At 51.2% G+C, this 22478-nt stretch overlaps 1 protein-coding gene across 5 annotated transcripts in view; it reads right to left on the bottom strand.

Annotated features, from left to right (window-relative positions):
- The window catches only part of CHD9 (chromodomain helicase DNA binding protein 9), a 2197083-nt gene that overhangs the window by 69091 nt on the left and 2105514 nt on the right, over positions 1–22478 (bottom strand). For all 5 annotated transcript variants that reach the window (XM_086945174.1, XM_086945175.1, XM_086945176.1 and 2 more), the window contains one exon: positions 22112–22240. In XM_086945174.1, coding sequence (XP_086801300.1) covers positions 22112–22240 — 129 coding nt within the window. The remainder of the gene's footprint in view (positions 1–22111; positions 22241–22478) is intronic.

Raw genomic sequence — 22478 nt, 5'->3', positions numbered from 1 at the left:
CCTGTGGGTGAGGTAACACGAGCATTTCGGTGCTCAAGGGTAGCTTGACTCTCCTAGTGTCCAGTTCCACAGTCGTTTTAGTCCTATCTAGTCAGGGACGTCCGTACTCACCTTTTTCTTAAACTGTACTGTCCATAGACGTTTGTACGCATCTCACGCGTTCCGTGGGCCTCATATTACTTACCTCAAGTTAGTATAGCATGGTCCCAGCGATCCTACAGCCTCTGGACAGCTCCATTCCTATTATTGACTTCCACATTCCACTTACTTAGTATATGGTTTGTCGTGCCCCTAGGGCACCATTGTAAATTGTGCAACTTGAACGTATTTTTCCTAAGAGATTGTCATGTGCTTAGCCCTCTGACTTCATAAAGAGTTCAGAGGTGTATGTTAGTTAATAAATACTTGTTTATTTTCATAACAACCTGTGTGGTGTCCTTTCACTTGGTATTCAAGGGGTTATATGTGGTAAAACAGCTGGCTTCACATGCCAAAAGAGTTTAGCCTACGACTGCTTTGTCCATGCTACCATTAGGATAGCTGGTCTATAAGGTTGACTTACAACCAATCACCATAAGGGTTGTTTGGACTGATACAAGGTGATCACTAGAACTAGTGAGCATCATGTATCAGGCCAACTTCTCACAAGCAGCCATTGCAGATAGATGTATACGAATGGAAGCATAGGCCAGATTACATTTGTACAGATGTAAGAGATAACAAATGAGGTTCTGAATAGATGCATCCAGCGGGTTAATGTTGTGGTCTGCACAATAAATGACAAACCGCTTCCATTTCGCCGCATAGCATGCTCTGGTGGGTGGGCTTTCTTGCCTCCCGGATTATGTCCATACAGTCAGAAGCTAAGTTGAGGTAGCCAAACTCTAAGACCTCAGGAGCCAGATCGCCAGGTTGAGCTGTTGCGGATCTGGATGCTGAATTTCGCCATGGCTCTGCGTCAAAAGCCTGGGTGTGAGGCGCAGCCTTTGATGCGGTACCACAGACAGTTCCAGAAACGTGGTGTACCATGGTTGGCGAGCCCACGAAGGAGCAACCAGGATGAGAGTCATCGAGTGCTGCTTTAGCTTGCGCGCCACCAGCGGTATTCGAGGTGCTGGGGGAAAAGCGTACGCAAATTTGCCTGACCAGTTCATCCATATTGCATTGCCCTGCGACTGTGGGTGTGAGAACCTGGCGGCAAAGCTTGGGCATTTGGCGTTTTCCTTTGTGGCGAACAGGTTTATCTCTGGATGACCCCACCTTAGGAAATACGGTTGGAGTACTGATGGATGTATCTCCCACTCGTGCATGTGGTGGCTGTACCTGCTGAGCAGGTCCGCCATCTGATTGTCCTTGCCTGGGAGGTGTTCTGCCATGAGGAAGATGTTCCTCTGAATGGCCCACTTCCACATGCTCTGAGCCAGATGAGACAACTGTGGAGAGTGTGTACCTCCCTGCTTCTGGATGTAGTACATGGCCGTCATGTTGTCTGTCCGGATCAACACGACCTTGTTGCACAGATGTACCTTGAATGCTTTCATTGCCATGAAGATAGCCATCAGTTCTAGAACGTTGATGTGCATCTTCCTTTGTTGTGGTGTCCATAGTCCCTGCACTGTGTAGTGGAGTACATGAGCTCCCCAACCCTGGAGAGAAGCGTCCGTCGTCAGAATGATCTGTGGCACAGGCTCTAGGAACGGTCGTCCCTTGCAAAGGTTTCGTGGATTCCACCAATGCAGAGAGTTGTATGCACGACCGGTCACCAACACTAGGTCTTTCAACTGTCCGTGAGCCTGAGTCCACTGACGTGCTAAGCACTCCTGAAGCGGACGCATATGTAGTCTCGCGTGCGGGACTATGGAGATGCAGGAGGCCATCATGCCTATCAACTGCATGAACACTCGCGCTGTAAGCGAGTGTTGAGGTCTGAATTTTTGTATCAGCGATTGAATGCTGCTGACCCTCACTGAATTTGGCTGGGCTGTGGCTGCCAGAGTGTTTATCGTCGCACCCAGATACTGCCGTATGTGGGCGGGCTGCAGGTGGGACTTTGGGTAATTCAGTGAGAATCCCAGATCGTGAATGGTGTGGGACATGTGGGCGGCACACTGCTGGGCTGACTTTGCCTGGATGAGCCAGTCGTCCAGATAAGGGTAGACGTGAATGTTTTGTCTCCTTAGGTGTGCCGCCACCGTCGCCAGGCACTTTGTAAACACCCTGGGTGCCGTGGTGACCCCGAAAGGTAGAACCTTGAACTGGTAATGTTGGTTTTGGATGGTAAACCGGAGGTATTTTTTGTGTGGCGGGTGCAGCGAAATGTGAAAATACGCATCCTTTAGATCTAAAGTTGCGAGAAAATCCCCCTGACTGAGCAACGGTAGGACTTGCTGCAGGGTCAGCATGTGAAAGTGCTCCGATAGAATGTACTGATTGAGGAGTCTGAGGTCCAGTATGGGTCTGCGGGACCCGTCCTTTTTTGGTATCAAGAAGTACAGTGAGTAAACTCCTGTGCCTCTTTCTTTCACAGGCACGAGCTTGATTGCCCCTTTTTGCAGCATGACGAGGACCTCCTGCTGGAATAAGTGCAAATGCTCGGCGGACATAGGACGGTGTCTTGGGGGTATGTTGGGTGGAGTGGATATTAACTCCAGATAATAACCGTACTGTAGAAGCTGTGTGACCCACCTGTCTGTGGTGATGGACTTCCAGACTGGCAGGAACTGTTGAAGTCTCCTCCCGACAGGTGTTGCGTGGTCGGGGGGCAGTGACAAGGCGTCACTGTTTGTTAGTGGCAGAGGATCTGGAGTTGTTGTTTCCACGACCTCTGCCTTTGGCGCTGTTTCCACGATATCCACCTCAACTCTGTTTGGTGTATGTGGTCTGCGTGCCGCCTTTATAGTACTGTGGTTTGGGAGAGCTGGCCTCTGGAAACACTTCTAGTGCTTGAGCGACGAAAAGAACCACCCCGGAACTGCTGGGACTGTAGAGCCCCCATGGACTTAGCAGTTTCAGTGTCCTTTTTGATTTTCTCCAAGGTGGTGTCCACCTCTGGGCCAAATAGATGATCAGGGTTTACTGTTTGATTGAGAATGGTGGTTTGTATTTCTGGCTTGAACCCGGAGATTCTGAGCCAGGCATGTCGTCTCAGCAGGACACTAGTGTTAATAGCGCTGGCCGCGGTGTCTGCCGCGTCCAGTGCACATTTAATAGAAGCATTTGATATGAGATTTCCTTCTTGGATGAGCATCTCAGCTGCCTCTTTGTATTCATTTGGCAGGTGCTGTAACAGGGTCTCATTTGTGTCGTAATGTGCCCTGTCTTACCTGGCTAGAAGTGCCTGAGTGTTTGAAATGCGCCAGATATTGGCAGCTTGAGCTGCCACCCTTTTCCCTGATGCCTGAAACACCTTAGATTCCTTATCTGGGGGAGGAGCATCACCCGCTGTTTGTGAATTAGCCCTCTTCCGGGCATTAGAAACAACAAGAGAGTCCAACGGCAACTGTCCCTTGATGTAAGTAGGGTCTCCAGGCGCCGGTTTGTACTTCTTTTCAATTCTGGGGTTTATCACCCTGGCTCTCGTAGGCTCCTTAAAGATTTCCCCAGCATGCTTCAAGACAGCCTTCAACATAGGCAGAGTCTTGACAGTCCTCTCAGAGACGGAAAAAGTGTCAAAAAGAAAGTCCACTTGAATGGGGTCAGCATGGAGCTGGACGTCATGATTCTTAGCCGCTGTTTCAATGAGGGCATTAAACGCTGCCAAATCCTCAGTAGGCGACGTTTTTACAGCATACATTTGAGTGTCTGGGGTAGAGTGAGGATCACCTGGGTCAGCAGCATCTGCCCAGGGTTCATTGGTATCATCTGGCTCAGTGTCTACAGGATAGCTGTATTCATCATCATCACCTTCCCCAGTGACCACATCTGAATAAGTGGGTGAGACATCATGGCCACGTGGAGATACCGGTTCCACAAGAACAGGTGTTGAAGTAGAATCCTTTTTCTTCTTCAGTGGAATTTAATAGGACTCCATTGGCTGTTCCGGGGCGATTTTCCGCTTATAAAGGGAAAGTCTGCCTATTTCGGCATCGATAAACTGTTCCTGTTGCTCTTCCAACGAGGATTGTCAATGCTTTATGGCCGAGACCACTGTTGTCGACTTCGGCACCGAGGACACCTTCTCGGGCACGTTGGTGGCCATTTTAGGGGCGAAAGCCTTCGGCGCCACTTTTGGCGGCAGCGTGAAGTGAATGGGCGTCGACGTCTTCTGAGGTTTATCGACAGGCTTGGAAGGTGGAGGATCTTTAGGCCCGACACTTGAGGCCTTGTCCTTGATGCGCTTTAGGGAGTCTGCCACTTGCTTGGAGAATGAGGCGGACGGCTGCGTCGACTCGACGGAATCCTTCGAGGCACCACCAGACGTGGACTCGTGGGTCGGTCCGCTCTTTGCCTTGGCTTGTCGACGCGGAGGCTCGAGAACCTTCGGATCACCGAGCCCTTTGTCGGTGTCGACCGTCTTCGGCGCCGATTTGTTCGGGTCGACTGCCTTGACCTTTGTCTTCGGCGCGCTAGACTTCGTCTCAACGCCCTTGAGCTGTTTCTTTGGGTCGATAACGCCCTTCTGCTTCGCCGGTGCCGACAGGTCCGAGGACTTTGAGCCTACCAAAGCAATACGCACTTTTGGTTTCGATGGAGGCATCAGTGCTTTCACTTGCGTCGAGACCGGTGCTTTTACTTTCGGTTTCGAAGGTTGCGGCTCCTTAGCAATGTCCGAAGCCGAGCCCGAAGGCGGGGCCGTAGAATTTATTGGAAGATCTTGGGTAAGGCCTAGTGGCGATCCCTCGACCTGAGCCTTCTGAGGCGTTTCGGCCCCAATGTCAGTTTGAGTTAGCTCCTCGCTCAAGCTATTTTCCATGGCCCCAAAGGCCCCGTCGTCGTCTACTACCTCGTCGACGACTTCTTCCGCTTCGAGCATTTCAACATCTGCGTCGTAGTTGGAGTCGACCACAGACGCGGGATTCGACAAGTTCTCACGAACCTCCCGGTCAGCTCCATCATCCCCGGCTTCTAATATGTCCACAGGCGCCGGTGCAGTCTGCTGGGCTTCCTGGCGCGCAGCGCGTCGATGCAGAAGAGTCTTCTTGGATCGAAAACGGGAACAAGCCATGCAGCTGGCTTCATCATGATCCGGCGACAGACACTTGTTGCACACCGGGTGGACGTCGATGCGGGGATACTTGGAGTTGCACACGGAACATCTCTTGAACGGGCTCTGTTCCATGATGGTTCGTCGATAAGGCCTCTGGCGTCGACCGGGCCTTCAGCTTTGAAAAGCACACGGCTCTTCTGGAAATCCGGCTCAGAACTGAGCTGGAAAGAATCGGGCACCCAACGCAAGACTATACAGACGAAAACCTAAAGGCCTTTTGGCCTTAAGAAAAGTTTTATATCTATTCCGACTAGAGTGAACCACTATACATCCGAACCCAATGGCGGAAAAAAACAACCTGAGGATGGAGTCGATGCCCATGCGCACTGTAGTCTAGGGGAGGAGCCACCTATCTCGTGATACTTCAAAGACTCTTCCAGGACAACAATGTGCGATCATCCGGACCCAACACTAGGCGGCGATCTATGCACAGATATGAATTCAGCAGCCCACATGCCTCGAACACAGGAAGACTGGCACCCCTTCTCTCTGCAGAGGCGTTGCACCAACTGCCATCACCCTGGTGAACAACCAAGTGGCGTTGGTGAGGCCAAAGGGGAGTACAGCGAACTGAAAGTGCTTGTTGCTGACCATGAACCACAGGCAACGCCTGTGGGCAGGCAGGAAGAGAATGTGGAAATACACTCTCCTGCAAGTCCAATGCTACCAATCCAGTCTGCTGGGTCCAGGGCAGACAGTACCTGAGCCAGAGTGAGCATTTTGAACTTATTTTTGAAAATGTAGTTGAGAGAACATAGGTATATGATAGGATGAAGGAATCTGTCCTTCTTGGGCACCAGAAAGTAGCGGAATGACAACCACAACCCACTTCTGGTGTAGACACCCTCTCTATGGCTCCTTAGGCCAAAAGAGCCATCACTTATTGGCAGAGAAGAGAAAGGTAGTCCTCTGTCAGCCTTTCATAAATAGGTGACAGAGGGAGGAATAGTCCGATGTTATGGACTGCCGCTGGCAGAGGTAATGGCAAATCCTGCCACCCACTGGGTTCCCGTGATGGTAAGCGGGCAGACGAGGAGGGATGGAGGCTGCTGTTGAAGGAGGGTTGCTGAACTGACCCGACTGCTGGCCATTGACCCACTGGGCAGGTAGGAGCAGCCACGCAAAGGCTGGTAAGCTTGCACACAGTTGTAGTTGGACAGACAGGGTCGCAGACGTATGCCCCCTCCAAGGCCACCAAAGGAGCAAAAGGCAGATTTAAGGTGACGAAAAGCTCTGGAAAGTCCCAAGGACCTGGCATAGCCCTGCTGTCTTTAAAGCACTCCAGAGCCAAATATGACTGGTCTCAAAAGAGACAAGAGTCATCAAAGAGCATGTCCATGATGACTGGACAGCCTCAGAAAAAACGGCAGTCCTAAACTAGGTGTGGCGTCTCAGTCAACAACCATGAAACCGCTCCGCTTAGGGAGATGGGGGTGTCTAGTCGACAGAGAATGGCGAACTTAGCTGCATCTCTCCCGTCGGCAACAACCTGGGCGAGCAAGGCCACACCTCCTTCGAAACCATTGCCAGCATCTGCACATCCGTGTACCACAGAGTGTGGGTGTAGTGGCCCCAAAAGACATGCAGTGTCAGCCTCTGTGTCTTTAATGAAATCAAGATTCTCTGGTCATGGTAATAGGAAAATTGCAATTCCTGGTCCAGTAGGACTGTTGGGAATGTGCCAAGGTTTACTGGTCAGGTGAAAGTTTGGGCCACCAAGCTCTCCAGGGAGGAGTATTGGGTGAAGACGTTTGGGTTCCTGGGAGCAGGGCAGTGGCATTAGACAATAGTCCTTTTTAAAGGAGCCCCTGTGCTGGACTTGGTCCAAGTCCCAAGCAGGACATCTTAAGTGCTTCATTAAAGGGGAGGAGCGGTACTGATGGGGACACTCCTGGCTGAACCACTTCTGTCAAGACATTAGCCTTGAGTTCCACTGAGGACAAACTAAGGTTAAGAACCTCAGAAGCCCTCCGCACCACCACTGCAAATAAAGCGCCATCCTCCATAGCCACAGAAGGGTGAGAAAGCATACCAGTATCTGGAGAAACGTCCAGTCCACCGGCTACACCCAGATTCTCACACCAGTCCATAGGATGGTCATAAAGCTGCCACTCTTCAGCGTCCAGCGACCCCTCCCATTCCTCCCAGCTTATAAGAATAGGAACCAGGCTCCGGCCTGGACAGCATAGTGCCAGTTGGCATCTGACCATGCCCTTCTGGCTCCATGTCGGAGTCAGGGATGAAGTTGGGGATGGCACCACCAGAGCGTTGGCCTTGGGACTGGCGCCGGTGGATGGTCGAGGTGGTGCGACTGGTGCTGTTTGGATATATTAGATCTTTGGGACCCAACTAGTGCTGTGACCGGAGCGGTGGGTGTGGATCCAGAATGGCCTCCTTCCGAACCTGTGGACACCGAAGGCATGCCGGTACGAACAGGACACCCAAATATGACGTGCATGGTCTCAAAATTCTTGGCACTGGGTGAGAGTTCCCTCTGCTCCCGAAACTCTGGGAGGCTAGGAGCTGACCCAGATGCTGATTCAACCATGGAGTCACGCCTCGTGTGGCGATGCTGCCTCGTTCCCCCCCTTCATCCTACTGATCAAGTTAACTCAAAGCATGTTTCGATGACTTGGAGTGCAATGACAACCTCAGGCTCTGCGACCACTCTGAGGACCTTCCTCTCGACTGGCGAGCCGCCAGAAGCTTGAGGAATCGCTCCCTCAAGGTCTTTGGGTGCATGGCACAGCAGCCAGGGCAGGCTATTGGGTCATGGAGCCGCTCGAATCACCAAAGGCAAACAAGGTGCGGATCTGTTACTGACATATGCTGGTGGCAGGCGCCGTATGGCTTGACGCCGACCTTCCTAGAAGACTTATTCCTGCCGCACCAGGCGGATATCCTCAAAAACAGAGTTGACAAAACGTTTTTAAAAAAACACCTACTCAAAAAATAACTACGGGGTAGCTCTGGGTGGGACCTATATAGGAACAGGGAACATCATCTTTTACGTAGACAAGGCCACGCGGAGCCGACCGATGCCACCTACTGACACGCAAGGGACCTACTCACCAAAAAATGACCAGATCCAGTAGGATGTCTGGAGATCATTTTAAGGTAAGGAATCTGTGGCTAAAAGTCAGATCAGGATATTTTTAGGGGCCTCATTGAAAGGCAAGAGAGGCTCATAGATGCATGTATAGAGCACTTCCGTTAACACATTTATTTTGGCTTCTACGGTGGGGAGCTGGAGGTCACAAACCTCACCACCCTACACATGACTATGATGTAAGAAGCACTCTCCTCAGAGGCAGGACCAAAGGGTGGTAGGAGGCTTGACTCGGTGGGGCAGAGTATCAAGGTCACTTGCTTCTCGATGGTCATCATACAATTTTTTCTCGTGGTAAGTTTGTCCTATCTTGGTGCCCTAAGTGGGAAGGACCAGACGTGGATCTGTGCTCGCTACTCTACCAGATTATAGCTAGCTTGGCTGATGAGGGGTGTTACCCCGAAACAAGTCTCAGGATGCTTGTTTCTGGTCCAGGGAGGCCCTGGCCTGGCCGTTTGGGCGACACTGTTTCCATGGGGAACAGGGTCAAGCCTAATTTGCATAAGGCTAGTTTTAAACTGGAATAGCGTGGTGGCTGGGTTTAAACTGGGATGGCATGGCGTGCACCAGCACAAGTTACTACTTGTGTAACGATATATCTGTAAAAGACATTAGTGATGGATTCCTTTTTTTTTTTTTAGTTTTCAAAACCTTTATTGACAAATTTAATCAAATCAAAATACACTTTTGCATCAGATCAGAGCATCGTACACAGCAGGTTATTAGCCGAATATCATAGATGTGACGACAATACCATCATGCAAGAGTCTAATTCTTTGAGGCACTGCTATGGCACCATAATTAACACCTTGCTAAAGGAGGTAGGGACACCACTGTAGGGATGGGGGCAACCACGATCAGAAGGGGAAGCAGGGGGGTAGAGGGAGGCAGTTACTGACCAGCGCTGGCGGCCACCGTGGGCGGAGTGACAGCGGGGAGCGCGGGGGAGGCAGCACAGCACAAATTAGGACGGAAATGAAGATATGTCACTAAGGGCCCCCATATGTCAATTCGGCGAGACCTTGCGGGAAGTAAGTCCCAGAATTCATATAGCAAGGTCTGGCATCTCGAGGCATCTTCAAGCCAGTGAGCGAACTGGGGCGCCGGTCTGCGACCCCAGCACATGACCACCCTACGCCTCGCCAGGACAAGCAGCATTGCGATCAGGCGGCGAGAAGAATGCGGACAAAAAATTTAACAAAGCCCAGCAGACAACGGTGGGTTGGGCTGTACCGGTGCAGAGGTAATCTCAGAGATGGCGGCGCATACCGCCAGCCAGAAATCTGACACCTTAGGGTACAACCACGCTAGATGAGCAAAATTCACGGCAGCGCAACGCATGCAACGATCGTTAGGCATGAGTCCCAGTTTGTGGAGCTGAGCAGGAGTGCGGTATAGTCTATGCAAAAATTTGAAATGTATAAGACTAAGTCGGTAGTTGGGTGACAGTTTCTTCGTCTGATTGCAGCAATAAAGCCAGTCAGCCTGATCGATATCCATGCCCAAATCCTCACCCCATGGCATACGTGCATGATCCGTGGAGATGAAGGTGGATGATAACGTGAGGGCATATAATTTGGTAACTATTTTACTAGGAGTGGGGGATGTATATATAAAGTCAAGAGCAGGCATCGAAGTTGGAGGTACATTGGATGAAACTCCCTAAATATAGCTCGCAACTGATAAAAGAGTAAAGTGTCCAATGGACCAGAAGAGGTAGGAAGAGAGTAGAAAGTGTCACCGGGATAAAGATCCACCAGTGTCGTCAGACCCAAGTGGGAGACATGTTTAGACATACTGGTGGGTTGGAGAGGGGGAAAAGCAGGATGACGTACAAATCGGCATAGCATTAGCCAATAACATCGCGGCGTTGGAGAGTTGGCGCAGTCCGGACCAGGCCCAGTGCAGGGTCTAGACCGTGTCTACCTCAGCGAGCGGGCAACTCGCCAGGGCAAATAGGGCAATAGTCAGTGGCCAGGGAGGGACAGTGTGAGCCTTCACCGCAACGTGTGGTTGATAAGGAGAGGGGTGAATCCAGAAATGTAGAAAGCTGGCCTGTGCACTTAAGGCGTAAAGCTTAAAATTAGGAGCGCCCATACCACCTACCGACATGGGGAGAGTGAGGATATTGTACGCAATCCTGGGCTGCTTGCCAACCCAAACAAGAGAGATGATCAAGGAGCGAATTTTACTAAAGAAATGGGCGCTGAGGAGAATGGGGATGTTTAAAAAAAGGTAAAGGAATTTCGGGAGGACCACCATCTTGGTAATGGCTATGTGGCCACCAAGGGACAGTGAGAGCCGGTTCCAATGCGGTATTTTATACTCCAGCCAATCCACCGTGGCCCCAAAGTTGACCCTCCAAAGGTCGTCCAAGTCCCTGCTCAACCAGATACCTAGGTAGCGGGTGGGGCCAGAGGCCCAAACAAAGGGAAAATACGGCGTGAATGGTTTGGCGGCATCCGTAAGAGGGAACAACACTGATTTGCTCCAGTTCACCTGTATGCCGGACAATCCACCGAATCATATTATCTCACGCACAAGAAGGCTGAGATTGTCTTGGGGTGGCGAACATACAATGTAAAGTTGACAGCATACATGGAGACCAGGAGGGAGCGGGCCGAAAAACCTATTCCCCTCTGAGTATGGTGTTGCAATGGCGAAGAGCATAGGTGATCGTGGGCATCCCTGTCGAGTGCCACATTAAATCAAAATAGGATCCGATACCTGACCATTGATTCGAAGACGAGCAGAGGGGCGAGTGTAGAGAAGAGATATCTTTCGTAGGAACATATTGCTAAATCCAAGGCGTGGTAGAAGAAAAAATAGAAAGAGCCATTCAAGCATATCCAACGCCTTGGTGGCGTCGAGTAGAGGGTCACAGCAGGGAGATTGGGGTTGATTTGATGAAGAACCGAAAAAATAGTCCTGAGGTTATGCGAGGTGGCCCGGCCAGGGATGAAACAAGACTGATCAGGGAGTGCAATGAGGGGCATGAGGAGGAGAAGGCAGGAGGCCAATAATTTTGCAAAAAAGTTATTGTCAATATTAATGAGGTAGAGGGGACGGCAGTCAGCTAGTTTGTCCGGCTTGAGTAGCATTATCATCGCCTTGCGAAGGGACTGAGGGAAGAGGCCATTATCGAAAGAATCGTTGTACATGGCAGCAAATGTGGTTCTAAGAACGATGCGAAAGTCATATAGAAAGAGGCTGGAAGACCATCCAGACTGGGGGCCTTATCAAGCTGTTTATGGCAGCAAGTATCTCTTCCTTGGTGAAGGGCTCGTCTAAGAATTTCCTATGATAATCTTCCAACCAGACCAACGCGATGGTTTCGAAATATTGTTCAAAGGCCTCACGCGAGGAGGACAGGCAGTGTAAAGTTGCGAGTAATAATCCATAAAACGAGCTATGATTTCCTCAGGAGAGGTGGTTCTAGTGGGGCGGCCACCATCTCGGAGAACCGTAATGTACGATGAAGCACGGGGAGGGGGCCGTAGAAGGTTGGCTAAGGTCTTTCTAGGCCGATCGCCTTCCCCGAAACGACGGGCTCTGGCCTCTCCGCTTAGGAAGGAGAGTTCTCTGCCGGCCTCTTCAGTAAATTCAGTATGCTTTTCGCACAGGAGCGGGAGGGCCGCTTGAGCTGCATCCAGAGCCTAAATTTTGGTTTCCAGTGTATCCAATGTGGTACGGATGGAACATCGGCTTGTTTGGGGATGCACTCGCCCCAAATAACTGTGTTAAAGCCTTTCCACAGGGTGGAAGCTGATTCCACCGAAGCAACATTTAAATCAAAATAGTTGGTGATCGCTGTTTGGATCTCGTCACAAAAGACGGTATCGCAGAGTGCATTCGGAGGGAGCCGCCATGTGGAAGCTCGCTGTAGGGAGTGAGGGAGACGGAGACAAATTTGAACCAGAGCATAATCCGAGAAAAAGTGTGCCATTTGAGCAGCAGAGGTGAGCCAAGTGAGGACATCCGGTGAGGTGATCCATAAATCAATGCGTGACCAGCAGCCCGAGCACCAGTGACGCAAGTGCCCTCACGGGCATCAGGGCACACATGACGCCAGGCATCATATAACGAGTTGTTCGTAAGTATGGTCTGTAGAAAAGTGGTAGCGCGAGGATGGGAAGAATGGGGGCCAGAGCGGTCCAAGGCCGCCGAAAGGGTGACATTAAAATCCTCCTCTCCCCCCAAAGGAGGGCCGCCGGACCCAGGGAAGAGATGAGGTGCCATATATGAGTAAAAAGGTCAGAATCGTCCGAGTTAGGGCCGTACACTGCAGCGAGCGTCATGGATTGGGACTACAAGGAGCCATGTAGAATGACGTATCGTCCGTCAGATCCGTAAGTACCTGAATAGTATCCCAGGGGAGACCCCTACGTATCAGAATGGGCACCCCCCTTGCTTAAGAGGAAAAATACGAGGAATGTGACTCACCCCAATAATGCAATTGGAGTCTGGTGGAGGTCTCAGGCAGCTGGTGGGTCTCCTGCAAGAGACAAATGTCTACCTTGTGCCGCTGCAGGTGAGAGTGGATGAGCCTGGCTTTTCGATTATCGTTAAGACTACGGATGTTCCAGGTCCAACAAATGGTGTCAGTCATGTTATACTGTACCTAGGTGAAATGGGGCGCAGAGAAAAAGGGCAGACATCGCGTAAGGCCAGTTGGTATGCTGCAACATTAAGGTTCTAACCGAAAGGAGAACAGGATGATCACCCTTAGCAGATAGTTGAACTAGTTGGAAGCCTGCAAAACGAGAAGGCCCAGGCATAGGGGAGACCTCCAATGCGCAAATATCATAAAAGAAAAAGGGGGGGAAGCAGTGCCAATTGGACCGAGGAGTATGTTGTGCACAATCTTGCTGCAAAAAAATGTAATAGTGATAAAGTGCTGCAGCCCGATTACAAAAGACAGATATAGATAAAACAACAACTCCCTAATCCCCATAAAACGCAGGGCAAACCCATAGAACCCCCGACCCCACCCGTTCCCCCGAACCCTCAGCAATTTGGAACCCAGAATCTGTCACAGTGAGAGCAGACAAAGTGCAGGCAACTGTATTAAAAGAACCCCCCCACCCAACCGAACTTTCCACCTTTGCAACCCAAAAAACATTTCCAGAAAACCCGCAACCCGCACACCCACTCCAACACCCCAATCAGGCTGAGATACCTCCCCGACCCACCCAAGGGACCCACAACTGGGAAGAAGGAAAACAATAAGAAGGGGACTTATCCCGTGAGGGCATGGTAGGGCTCAGCGTACACCCCGCAAAAAAACAGGGTGGCCAAGCAGACAGCAGACAGCGTACAGATAAGAGTTCACCAATGAGTCAGAACCAATCAGTCATTGTCGCTGAGGTTGTTGGATGTAGCGTGCTGGGAGCCGGAGGGTGACTGGCGTGAAGATTTATAAAGTTTCTTAGCAAATGCAAGTGCATCTCATGGGTCAGGAAACATGAGCGTCTTGACACCCTGCCGGACTCTCAGCTTTGCCGGGTAGGCTAATGAGTAAGCAACATCATGTTTTTGAAGGATCCGCTTTGTTTGGAGGAATTCAAGTTGAGCGGCCTGAACTGCCAGAGTATAGTCCGGAAAGAATGAGAGTGAGTTTCCTTGATGGTTGATTTCCCCCCTGTTGCGTGCTGCACGGAGGATCACGTTCGATTTCTGAAGTTTAATATTTTAGCAATAATGTGGCGAGGAGGGAGACCTCGGACGAGGGAGGGGACCAAGAGAGCGGTGGGCGCGTTCTACAATGAAGACTGAGGAAAGAATGTCTCCTAATAGTTCCTGGACTAGCTGTTTCACGAAATCCTCAAAGCGGGAGATCGGTTGATCCTGGCACGCCCGTAATGCTGAGGTTGCTCCAGTGAGAGCATGCTTCCAAATCCTCATTCTTATTTCGAATAACGTCCAGTATTTTATCCATCTAGAGCATCTTCTGATGATCCTGAGTGGCAGTGTCCTCAATGTCCGAGATCCGGAACTCTGCGGGGAGTAGGAGAGTATCTTGGGAGTCCACCCGGGACTTAACCTGGTCCAAACGTGCCTAGAGTTGGCCAAGTTGAGCCGCGATACCGGTGACCCTTGATATAACGTCTAGCATGATCGCCTTCAGTTCGTCGTCGCATGCCGGAGGAGCCTCCATGTTGGCCGCAGAGTCACCCCCGTTCGGCCCTGTACCATCCTGGCGAGCCGATCTACGCTGGTCAAAAGCAAGTTTGGGCTGTTTAGGGTCAGTTCTCCCCATGTGAACGCTCACCATAGAAGGCGTCTTCAAGGCGTAGTGCGGCTGAACTGCAGTCAGGAGGGGCAGGGGGCTGGACACCACTTCTCAGATAGGGCAGTCTGGGTAGAAGAACTGGCAGAGTGCCCAGCCCCAAGCAGTAGAGGCCAGTCGCAACCCGCAGTGGGCACAGAAGGGTGCCAAAGAGCAGCGGCGGGAGGCACCGGTACCTTGGGATCACAAAACCGCCGCAGCGTGACTCCACAGGGGCGAATTCCCAGCGTGTGATGGGGCTGTCCAGAGAGCACACTGCAGTACAGACTGTTGGCGTCAGGCAGGCTTCAGATCTAGAGTGGAACTGTATGATGTGATGGGATAGGCGCAAAGCGCAACTTATAGGGCCACAGCAGCCCAAAGCAGGGCGAGTCCAGGACACGGGGTGGCATCAAGCCCCAGAAGCGGAGGCGATGCGGTGGATGCGGGGCCTCGCTCGAAGAGATGCAGCAGGGAGAAGGTGCAGGTTCAGGGTGTCACGCCAGATTACCTCTCCTTCTGTGGAACAGCATGCTCGAAGTCGGGCCAGTCAGTGGATAGTCGCCGCGTAGGCCCAGGACCAGCACTGCAGGGGAGACGGGTAGGCGGCTGATAATAAACACCGAGGGGTGGACAGGGCAGGGCACATCGGGCCGTGAAAGCAGGCAGCCAGAGCGCAGTCTCTCGCTGGCTGTCCTACACAGGTTCACAAGAAAGCAACCGGCAGCAGGCACCAAGCTGAAGGAGGCGCAGGGGTCCGCCGCACCCGCCACCAGGCCCAGGCTCCAGTGGCCGCAGGAAAGAGCCCAGCCGGGAGTCAAGGTGGAGTTAGTAATGTACAATAAGAAATCAGCACCCATCCAGAAAATATTGACTTTTTAGTCTCAAATGTCCATAGTACATATACAAATGCACAGTCTTGTAAAAAAAGGGATCCAAATTCTTGCAGACTTTCTTTTTCAAGTTTTTTATTAAAGTGTTTCGGCACAAGAAAAATCCAAGAACACAAAAGGATTCACTTCTTAGCCGGCCAACGCCTTTCGTCTCTTACAATGAGACTTCTTCAGGGCTTCAACGAGAAATGGTAAGCACACATCAATACATCATGGTAAGTTTCTCAAAAACAGGATATTAAGGAAATTTTTCTCTTTGTTCTGACGATAAGTATTCAGGAGGACAGAACCCATACAACGTCGGGATTCCCTGTCTGTTAGATAACTGTATTGCTCACACTGTTTTTGCTGTGCTTACTCTTAGAAGTCTTGGAAAGGCATGGTGACCAGCAGTGTATCCACATCGGCAGTAGGACAGCAACTGTCAAACAAAGAGAAAAATTTCCTTAATATCCTGTTTTTGAGAAACTTACCATGATGTATTGATGTGTGCTTACCATTTCTCGTTGAAGCCCTGAAGAAGTCTCATTGTAAGAGACGAAACGCGTTGGCTGGCTAAGAAGTGAATCCTTTTGTGTTCTTGGATTTTTCTTGTGCCGAAACACTTTAATAAAGAACTTGAAAAAGAAAGTCTGCAAGAATTTGGAGCCCTTTTTTTACAAGACTGTGCATTTGTATATGTACTATGGACATTTGAGACTAAAAAGACAATATTTTCTGGATGGGTGCTGATTTCTTATTGTACATTACGATTTTGGGCTTTGCCCTTGACGGAACAAACGGGGTTGTGTTCCTTGGAATCACAAGCACCATCAATTTGAATTATAAGCCACAGGTGAAAGCACGTGCAGTTTGTTTTACCTCAACCCTTGGTGTCTTTTTGTGTAAGGTGGAGTTAGTGTTCAGCAGGCCTGGGCCATACAGCTCACGGACCCCCAACCTTGCGGCGAGCAGCCCCAGCAACAGCCGCACTCATCAAAGCAGGAAGCGGAGAGGCCCTCGGCGGCCTCCGGAAAACACGGACGTCCCAGTCTGCAATCAGGGAATCAGGCAACGGTGGGCCGGGCCAGGCCAGACCCACCGCGAGGAGGAGGCCCTGCAAAGCAGGCGGGCCGCAGATCTCGCTCCACACAGGTCGACCGGGAGTCAAAACGGCACCAAACAACTCCCAGTGTATTGCAGCTTCGGGATAGGAAGGTGAGTGGCTGAAGTAGTGCTGTCTGCTTGCGGATGATGCCGGATTGTTAGCTTGGTCGGCAGAGCCCACTTACAGTGCGGCCATCTTGCAGCTGGCCAAGCCAAGCCCCAGTTTGTGATAGATTCCTTACCTAGAATATCCCCAGGTGTCAGACTGGATCCGGAAAGTTTTGCTAGCAGTACCTCTGCGCGTCAGCAGGTGGAGTTGTGTGGCTCCACGTCCGTCGCTGGCATCTTATGAGCCGAGATGACGTCACGGAGACTACTTAGGCGCCACCCATGCGCGCGGACGTCAGTTCTGTACACGACTTTCAGCGCCAGGAAGGCAGAGCCATGCAAGATACTGACCATTTGGTGCATAAATCTAGGGCCCTAAAAGGGATGACCTTAACCATAGAAATCAGTTCTCAGAATGGGATGGATGAGAGGGGTGGTAAGAAATCACTAACTAATGTCTCTTACAGATATATCGTTACACAAGTAGTAACTTGTACATCTGAAAGAGACACGTTAATGATAGATTCCTTACCTTAGAATACGTATCCCAGCAATACCAACCCAGGTGGTGGGTCTGCAAACAAGAATACACCAGAAAGTCACGGAGAACAGAACGGCCAAAGAAGCTGTCTCTACAGACTTGGCTGTCAAGGCAGTAATGCTTGGTAAAGGAATGCAGCGAGGACCACGTAGCTGCCTGACAGATATCCTGCAAAGGGACTCCCCGTCCCAGAGCAGTAGTGGCTGCTGTCGCTCGAGTGGAATGGGCATGCAGCCCTAAAGGAGGCTCCTTCTTAGCCAAGGAGTAACAGGTTTTAATACACAGAACAACACACAGAGAGATGGTTCGTTTGTGCACAGCCCGACCATTCTTGGCGTCCACGTAGCCAACAAAGAGTTGATCATCCATCCGGAACTGTTGTGTGAGCTTCAGATAGAACGAGAGCGCACGTTTTTGGTCCAGACGGGGGAGCCACTCTTCCTCCTTCGAAGGATGCGGAGTCGGAAAGAAGGTGGGCAAAGTGATGGTCTGCCCGATGTGGAAGGGCAACACGGGTCCTTAACACCACCTTGTCTGGATGAACAGAAAGGAAAGGAGGTTTAGAAGAAAGAGCCTGGAGCTCACTCATTCTTCTGGCAGAGGTGATAGCAATCAGAAAAGCAGTCTTTAAGGTGAGAAGACTTCAAGGACACTTGTGAAGCAGCTCAAAGGGAGCACACATCAATTAAGTCAACACAAGATTCAAGTCCCGCTGAGGCATTATAAAGGGGACCAGAGGGAATGTGTGTGTTATGCCCTTCAAGAAACGACTAACAGAGGACTTGAAAAGAGATGGCTGATCTGGAAGCCTTACAAAGACAGTAATGGCCAAGAGATAGCCCTTGATAGGGCCCAGAGCAGAGCCCTGCTGGGCCAGAGAAAGGAGGAACAGAAGAACTTCTGAAAGAGGGGCAGAAAGGGGATCCACACCCTTCGCTGTGCACTATGTCACAAATGTGTTCCACCTGCAGGCGTACACTGTTTTAGTGGAGGGACGCCTGGCTGCCAGAATGGCATCATATACTTCGGGAGGAAGATCAAAAGCCGTCAGCTGTCGCCGCTTAATCGCCACGCATGGAGGTGGAGGCTGGACAGGTTGGGGTGGAGGACCATTCCCTGCTGGAGCGACAGATGATCCTCCCAAAGAGGCAGTTGGATCGGGGGAGCGATCGCCATGCTGAGTGGCTCGGGATACAAGTATCTTCGTGCCCAATCCGGAGCCACAAGGATGACTTGAGTGCGACCACCGCCATCACTTTCGTGAAGTCCCGAGGGGCGCTGGTAAGGCCAAAGGGAAGCACTGAAAATGCTCCTGGCCTACCGTGAACCGCAGGTAGTGCCGGTGGGCTGGCAGGACGAGGGTGTGAAAATATGCGTCCTGCAAGTCCAATGCTACCATCCAGTCTCCCGGGTGGAGGGCAACCAAGACCTGAGCCAGAGTCAGCATCTTGAACTTCTCCTTCCAGAGGAAGCGATTGACGTTCCAGAGGTCCAAGATGGGACGTAGACCCCTTCTGTCCTTCTTGGGGACCAGAAAATAGTGGGAATAACAACCACTTCCTACTTCTGGACCAGGAACGTGCTTGATGGCCCCCTTGGCCAGGAGGGCCGCGACTTCCTGCTGGAGAAGTGCAAAATTATCCCCCGACATGCAGTGGAACTGAGGTGGCATGGCTGGGGGGGGGGGTTTGGGGGGTATACGCGAAGGGGAGGGAGGAACCCCTTCGGACAATTTTCAGCACCCACCTGTCCGAAGTGACAGAACACCAGTGGGGGCGGTGATGTTGAATCATGCCTCCCACCGGTGTGGGGTGCACCCCAATGCTCGGACTAGGAAGGGTTTGAGGCAGCTGCTGCAAGAGCAAAGGAGAACTGACCCGCACGCTGGCCCCCTGTGCCGCCACGGCGGCCACCATGCCCACAGACGCGCTGGGGTTGAGTCTGAGTAGGCTTCTGGCTGAATGAACATGGAGGGGCGCCCCTTCTGTTGTCACAAAAGGAACGAAAGGTATAGGTGGAATGACGTGTGGTGGAGTGACCCAAAGACTTGGCTGTAGCCCGAGAGTCTTTAAAACGCTCCAGCGCACTGTCTGCCTTATCGCCAAACAGGCGAGTACCATCAAAAGGCATGTCCATGAGGTAACTCTGGACATCCCCCGAAAACCCAGGGGACCGGAGCCAGGCATGTCGTGGAGATTGCTCTCCCTAAAGAGTCAGCAGTGTCTAGCCCACACCGAAAAGCATACTTAGCGGCATCCTTACAATCGGCAACAACCTGGGACAGCACAGCATGGAGCTCTCTAGGACACTGAGGCAATACCTCTGCAAATGTATCCCACACGTGTGGGAATATCGGCCCAAAAGGCATATGGTGTACACCGACCGCAGCCCTAAGCTGGCTCAAGAGAACAATCTCTTGCCAAACTGCTCCAGCTTCTTAGAGTCCTTATTCGGCGGAGCTGTGGGAAAGGCCCTCTGGGACATCGAAGCTTGGATGATCAGACTCTGGGCGTAGGGTGAATGGTCAGAAAAGCAGGGTCACCTGGCGCCGGGCGATGACGCCTGGCGACGTTCTTATCCACAGGGGCTCCTGTGGCCGTCCGTGACCATGTGCCCAACAAGACTTCGGGGAGGGCATCATTAAAAGACAGCAGCGGCTCCGATGGAGTGGACGCCGTCTGGAGCACCTTAGTGAGGAGATTAGTTTGGTGGGCCACCGTAGGGAGATCAAGGTTGAGGACCTCAGCTGCCCGATGGAGCACCATCGTGTAAGAGGCTCCCTCCTCCATGGTAGGCTGGGGGAGGCAAACCCCGGGTCAGAGGAGACTTCAAGGTCGCCGGCATCCTCCAAGTCAACCGCCCAGTCCTGTTCAGAGTCACACTGACGAGCAAGAGGGTCCTCGGATCCCTCTCAGTCATCCTACACCTCCGCCGCATGTGGTACAGACCGCTGCAGCAGGGCAGGAACCGGGGAAGGAACAATCGGCCTTGGGAACTGTGCCGAGAATGGCGTCGGTATCCGAATGTGGATTCCAGGTAGGAGCAAAATTGTCCTGGACTCTTGGCAAGGGTGGGACAGATGGCACCCACTGCGGCGCTGGAGGCTGGAGAGCGACAACGCTCTTCGACTTCGTTTTGTGTCTTCTCATACACGAATCAGAGGGTGAAGCGTTGGAGCCTGAGGAGCGATGACTGTAACCCCGCGAGCGTTCTTGCACTGGGACGAGTGCCGAACCTCCAGCAGCTTCTGGTGCCGCTCCCTCAAAGCCTTCGGGGTCATGGCCCGACAGTCCAAACAGGACGGAGTAGTGGTTGGTCTCCAGGCAGTAGAGGCAGACATCGTGGGGGTCCGCCACTAACATCATACGGCAACAGGCCCCACAGGATTTAAACCCAGACATCCCTACGTGGCATCAGGAGTCAAAGTCTCAAAAAAAGGAAAACAAAAAGTCTCAAAAGTTAGTCATAAAGTGAGTAGGGTACGTGCTCTAACCGGATCTGCGCTTACTGGTGCGGAAAAAGAAAGAACTAACGTCAGCGCCCTGGGTGGTGCCCAAGTAGACTCCGTGACGTCATCTCGGCGCATACGCACAACACCACCTACTGACGCGCAGAGGTGCTGCTAGCAAAACTTTCCGGATCCAGTCTGACGCCTTGGGATATTCTAAGGTAAGGAATCTATCACCAACGTGTCCCTTTCAGATATTAGGAATTTAACCCAGATCTGTGACAGGGGTGAATGTTTGATTAATCCAGCATTCCATCCATCATCTGTTCTTTTTGCAATCTCAGCAGTCATAATCATTGTCCAAATCCATTCCAAATAAGGAATGCATAGTTTGTGTCCTTCGTTGAGGGTTGGACAGTCAAGTGGGGACTGTGGCGCCTCAATGAAAGCGGAGCGTGGCCTAGGTCAAGGTCGTAAAGGCGCTGACTCAGACAGCACAATGGGTATCTCGTCCACTGATGTTGATAGTGCCGGCATCAGTCCATACTCTGAACTTGGGTGGAGCGTGGTCCCGAAAGCAGAGTCAGAATAGGAGCCTGTCCAATTGTGGATTTGAAGGTTCTACATGGACCTAAAGGTGAATCTGCCCTCTGTACCCTAGATGGAAGGCCTACCGGCTCGCCACAAGTTGGGGGTGAAGGCTTGAATGTTGATCGATTTGGGGACGTCTTGCACCTTCTCCGGGTTATGCGAGTGTCTAGAAGGGGCTGAGTCCTGCATGGATTGACCTACCAACTTGGAGCATGAGAAAAAACCACCCTCAGGAAAGGACTCCTTCAACTTCTTGACCGGGAAAATTACCAGAACCGGATCAGTCTTGCTGCAGAGTCTTACGATGCTTGGAGACAGAGTTTCGCCTTGATTCGGGTTCATAGGCATGTAGTAACTGCAGGCATTCGAGTTGTGACTGCCAACACAGGCAAACCTGATGAGGATTGGTCACCAACATATTTTTCCTGCAGGGTTTAAAACCTATCATTTTCGGAGGTGAGATTTTACTTGCACTCTAGATTTTCATTTTTTTAAAGCAAACTGGTCCCTAAGAGATAAGCAACAGCCCCAGACACGGGTCTCATAGAGCAGAAAAGAGCTGATGTCAGTTCGCAGGAGAGGCACCTATACAGGCCTCCAAGTCATTTTCAGAGAGAACGGCGTCAGTGTGAAGCTGCACGGCGCCACATATCGGTGCGCAGAGGTCCTGCTAAAAAATTATAGGATTCAGTCTGACACCTGGGAAATATTCAAAAGATGAGGAATCTGCAGTTAGAAGTATATCAGAAATATGATTGCATCAGTAAATATAGGTTGTTAAGGGGTCGGAGATATTGAATTATGTAGCTGGATGGTATGAGTAAAAGACATCTCCTAACTTAATAGTCACGGTGACTATACCTTTCTGGCATTTCTTCTGTTTATTAGCTGAACACGCTCATCTCCGGTCAAACTATTGACATCCAGCTTGTTAGGGTTCCTGCAGCGGTGTCTTTTCTGTTTTGGTCTCCCCTCATGAAGCTGTGTTTTCTAATATTAGAAATAGAGAAGGGAAAAGCAAAAGTATGTCATTAAAACCTGCCAATATGGTTCACACCACAAATCACTGATGCAGAACAATGCATTTCAGAATTACCAGCAGGTCATTTTGGGGAAAAGATGCACAAGTTACTTACCTTCGGTAATGATATATCTGTAAAAAAACATTAGGAGTGATAGAGGCTGGCTCTCCTCCTCCCTTGATAGCCTCATTCCCATAAAAAGTCGG

The sequence above is a fragment of the Lissotriton vulgaris genome, chromosome 12 (assembly GCF_964263255.1).
Source record: "Lissotriton vulgaris chromosome 12, aLisVul1.2, whole genome shotgun sequence".
NCBI classification, from domain to species: domain Eukaryota; kingdom Metazoa; phylum Chordata; class Amphibia; order Caudata; family Salamandridae; genus Lissotriton; species Lissotriton vulgaris.
Note: the sequence above shows the minus strand (reverse complement) of the source record. Positions and strands in the feature narration are given on the sequence as shown.